This window comes from Camellia sinensis, chromosome 9 (genome assembly GCF_055761805.1).
Source record: "Camellia sinensis isolate YWXY chromosome 9, ASM5576180v1, whole genome shotgun sequence".
Lineage (NCBI taxonomy): Eukaryota > Viridiplantae > Streptophyta > Magnoliopsida > Ericales > Theaceae > Camellia > Camellia sinensis.
Genome location: NC_138969.1, coordinates 165,641,805 through 165,646,732, shown reverse-complemented (window position 1 = coordinate 165,646,732; position 4,928 = coordinate 165,641,805). Strand labels below are relative to the sequence as shown.

Genomic DNA, 4,928 nt, shown 5'->3' with positions numbered 1-4,928 from the left:
GTGTCTATTTTGTTTGCCCAAGAAAATATGTAAGTACCTATTTTATAAATGAATCTGTTACTTTTTACAAATTTCGTTTGTCCTTTATTGATTAACTAATTCTTGTCCATTGTAGTCTACGAACGACCACTGCAATTACTTCAGGTGGTTCGCAGATGATGACGACGACAACGACGACGACATTACCACATCAACTTCAACCAATGCTGGACCTCGGTCAAGAACAGAAGAAATTAATGATCTAAGGACAACGCTTGGTGAGCATGATAGAAGGCTTCAAAGGATGGAGAAGATGTACAAGGCAATGACTTATGTCATTGTATTTTGTGTATTTTTGTACTTTATCTTGTAAATGACTCAATGTAATCTACTTTGTGTATTTTGTGTATTCAAGAACAATGTACTTTTGTATTTTAGGTTTTCGAACATGCTATGAATGTAATCTACTTTTGTACTTGTTTTGTAATATTTTTTTGGTGCTTAAAAATCTTATGGCTTGCAAAAACAAGTGTATAACAGGTTTGTTTGAGATGAAATGTGTTGAATTTTTGGTTTGTGAAATCTATTGAGTTATGTTGGTTGAACATGTTGAATTGAAATGTGTTCAATGAACAGGTTCAACAAGTTGAATAATAAGGTGTTCAATGAACAGGTTGAACGGGTTCAAGGTGTATAACAGGTGTCTTTGATATGAAATGTGTTGAATTGTTAAAGTGGGTATTGATTATGAACAGGTTCAAGGTGTATTTTAATTGATGTATGCTGCCAAATATGGTGTATTTTAATTGATGTATGCTGCCAAATAGATCATCAGTGCCAATTTAGCACCTGTTCATTGATGTATGCTGCCAAATTGAAGTATGCTGCCAAATATGGTGTATTTTAATTGATGTATGCTGCTAAATTGATCTATGTTGCCAAATAGATCATCAGTGCCAATTCAGCACCTGTTCATTGATGTATGCTGCGAAATTGATGTATGCTGCCAAATATGTTTAATTGATGTATGCTGCCAAATATTTCATCAAGAATCATAGTTGATAAAAGGAGGAAAGCCAAAAACAAACCTGACCCAACTCATAACAACATTATATCAAAGATAACAGACCCAACTCAGTGTGCTATTCCACACTTACACATTATCTTGTGGCCAAGACAGGTACTTCACAATTTTAAAGAGTCCATGAAACAGATCATCTAACATACCTACGAGTTCCTGAAATTCTTCAAAAACTGAACCAACTAAATTAAAATCTTGAAGTTCTCATATCTTGAACTAAATGTATCAATCGTAATTCCTAACATATATGATGATGACAGTGATAAAACTAACACAAAAGCAGAGTGAATTCATTATTCCACCTTTCCTAGAGTTGAAACCAACAAGTTGCATGAAGAATAAATTCCAGCCAAGCCCAATTAACAAACTGCACCCAAGGAATGCTGCCAGCAGGAACATTTCAACATTTGAACAGAAAATTTCAACATTTCAATATTTCAAAAATTAATCAAAATTTCAACATTTCAAGGGAAGTTTCAGCAACATTTACTGAGTAATTTGAACAGAAAATTTTTAGCAACAGTTTGATGACAAGTTTGAATATTACATATCCAACAAAAAATTCACAAAAATTCCCAAAACAAAATAACGCTAAGATGTTGGCGTGTGATCCACATCCCCATGCCCACGGCCACGCCCACGACCACGACCATATAGTACCTACAAAAAAAATAAAATAACATTACATCAAAGGAACCATAAAATAAAATGGAACTTTACATGAATGAATGACAAAATAAAAGAGGAAAGGTGAAAAAAAAATTACTTCACTACATGCGGGACTATTTGAAGCTTGCGAGTGATAACTACTTGCATTGTTAAGCAATGCTTGATAGGTTCCATGGACGGAATACATCGATGGCATTGAAAAATGCATATTGTGATGAAGAAAACTTGGCTGCAACAATAACAAACACATATCAATCTAAAATGATAATAGTTAGCTACAAATCCGTACTAAAACTTTTTATTAAACTAACTTACATCATAGGTGGGATACATAAATTGAGACGGAGAAGCTCTAACTTGAGGAACACTCGGCGAGAATGGAGGAAGTTGAGGAACACTTGAAAATAAAGGAGCCGACTGAGGAATTAAGGGAGGTGCTTCAGGAGCACTTGCCGAAAATAAGGGAGGAGTTTGAGGAGTAACAGACATGGAAGTTTGAGAAGCATTATGTGAACTTGTTTTATTTTTCTTTGCCAACGCAAGCTCCAAACCACCTTTTGTCCGCCTTCGTCCCTTGCTAGTGCACTCTTTTCTCTTGAGTCCTTTTGCTTGGACTACATTTTTATCCACTACACCATCCACTTCAAAGCTTTCGGGGCATGTGTTGGGGGGGCTTTCTTGTTGAATAGTATCTGAACAAGGCATATTGAATTTTGCGCTTAACATGGTTTCAATGTTTGCAATTAATTCATCTGCTTTCTCGACCGTCAAATTATATGTTTCCTCACTTTCAGAAGCTCTACACGCTACTGATCTGAATATTGCCATCAATGACCTATAACGTGAAGTTTGATGCAATCTTACATCAACCTGAATATCATGCCCACACCTATTTTTCACATTTTCAGATATTGTTTTTTTAGTCCATCTCTTCAGAATATATTGTGAAGGAATCTCTTTCAAATTGAGTCTTTCTCTAAGGATCTTCAAACAATGACTACACAAAATGCCCTTCATTTCAAACTTCCTACAATTGCAAGTGACCGAATCATCACACTCCTGCCTCACCTTCCTCACCTTTATACCATCACTATCAAGAACCGTATAAACGGTACTCTCACCATCATTTTCAATTTCTTCAATGTTGACTTCAAGGGACTTGACATACTCATCCTGAAATTCTTCAAAAATTTTATTTGTGTAAACAGCTGCAGCTTGCTCCATAATCTTCACTTTAATATTCACCCTGGGCAACTTTTGGCATAGAGCATATTCAGCTTGTAACTCTTTGTACCTTTTCTCAGACAGAACTCGATCAAAATGCATGAAAAATTGCATTAAGTTATGATCAGACTGAATGAAATCCTTCAAGAAAGCATTAAAGGATTCACTAAGTTGGGTGCTACTCATGCCCGCACCCCATGCATTTCTAACATATGGCCAACCCCATTTTTCCTTGACCCCAAATGTTAACTTCAACCAATGATTATCTGTTACTTCATACTTGTCAAGCATTTCCTCCCATTTTAATATAAACTCTTCCTCATCCTCAATGTCGTACATAAACGTGTATAAAACACTCTTCATCCCCTTATCCTTCATCGCCTTATCCTTGAAGATAGAATTTGCATGCCTTAATGCATTTTGCATCAAATGCCAAGTGCAAAGGCGGTGGGTTGTGTTAGGCATGAGAATAGGTATGGCCTTAGCCATTGCAGCATCCTGATCCGTAAAAATTGTTTTTGGAGCCTTACTTGACATTGCCTCCAAGAATCTTCTAAAAAGCCATACGAAAGAATCGGCGGTCTCATCATACATCAAAGCTGCACCAAATACCACAGTTTCCCTATGATGGTTTAATCCAACAAAAGACGCAAATGGTCTATGTGTACTATTTAACTTGTAAGTAGTGTCGAAAGTGACAACATCACCAAATTGCCCACAATCCATGATCATCTGAGCATCGGCCCAAAATATGTTCGTAATCTGCTCCTCGTTATCTAATTGGACCGAGTAAAAAAAAGATGGATTCTCCAATGATTTGTCACGAAAATATTGCAAAATGCTACCTGCCTCCCCATATGCTAAATTGTTTTGCCTCTTCGTTCTCAAATAATTTTTTTGGTCAAGTTTTGTAAACCCAAGCGACTCCCTTCCACCAACTTCATTACCCATGAGCTCAAATGCAGCATTAAGACGGATTCCAGATTTTTCGACTAAATCTATTTCGGTTGCCTGTGATGCAGATATCTTCCTTTGGGATGGTAACATATGCGTACATTCTGCTAGTACGAAGATATGATTATGTTGTTCAACAAAATCACTAACAAAAAATTTCTGAATATTCCTATCCCACTTAATGACAAGTCGGGCTTGACAACCAGTTGTAGACACCCCATTTTTGACCGACCTTAAGACTCAGACGTCACCGATTGAGCGCTTGGTGATGTTGCATAATGTGCTCGTTCAGAAGTTTCAGAGTCACGGCCGTGAGTCCTGCCTCCGGACTTCCGAACCCTCTTCTGTGCCTTGTCTCGGTTTGCGAACCAGACTCGGTTTTCTCTGTTTCTTTTCCTGAGGGGAGGGAGAGGTCCCGTAGACCATCTCTCAGTGTCCGCAGGCTACATTTTGTGGCCGTAGGCCATTTTGCCCATTTCGGAGTCCGGTTTCCGGTTTTTCGAGACCGTTGGCCGTGTGCCTCTGTTCGGGACCGCCTAACCACCTCCGTTTGTTCTAATTTTTGGCATACTCCTTATTTGCTCCCTTTTGAGGGACACTGGGGTCTGAGAAACCCACTTCATGGCCGAATGCCACTTTCGGTGCTTAACAGCCCATTTTCGGGACCTCGAACTGCGCGTTTTGGCCCCCGAACATTCGTTTTGCAACGGTTTTCGTTCATTTTTGGCAGGTACCTCTGTTTTATCACCGGAGAGGTCACTGAAGGGTGGGAGGCCAGCAATTGTTGCAGCAACCAGTTATACATCCTCCGACGCCCTCCGGTGCCCGTTTTTCGCACTTCCGGGCTAATGTTGAACACCTTGGGCCCATTTTCTCGAACTTTGAACCACATATTTGTGATGTACACACATGGGAGGACCCTAAAAAATGGTTGCCGGCCATTAATATTACTTGACCCTTTTGACCCCCTCCTTCCGAGCTAATGTTGAACCCCTTGGACCAATTTTCTCGAACTTTGAAC

General features: G+C 38.8%; 1 protein-coding gene across 1 annotated transcript; it reads right to left on the bottom strand.

The window, feature by feature from the left end:
• Window positions 1–1,651: 1,651 nt before the first annotated feature.
• On the bottom strand, window positions 1,652–4,000 carry LOC145799880 (protein FAR1-RELATED SEQUENCE 5-like). The gene is made up of 3 exons (XM_082889519.1): window positions 2,045–4,000; window positions 1,827–1,958; window positions 1,652–1,720 (listed from the first exon to the last, which is right to left on the bottom strand). The coding sequence occupies exons 1-3, from the start codon at window positions 3,998–4,000 to the stop codon at window positions 1,652–1,654; spliced, it is 2,157 nt and encodes a 718-aa protein (XP_082745645.1).
• Between the last annotated feature and the right edge of the window lie 928 nt (window positions 4,001–4,928).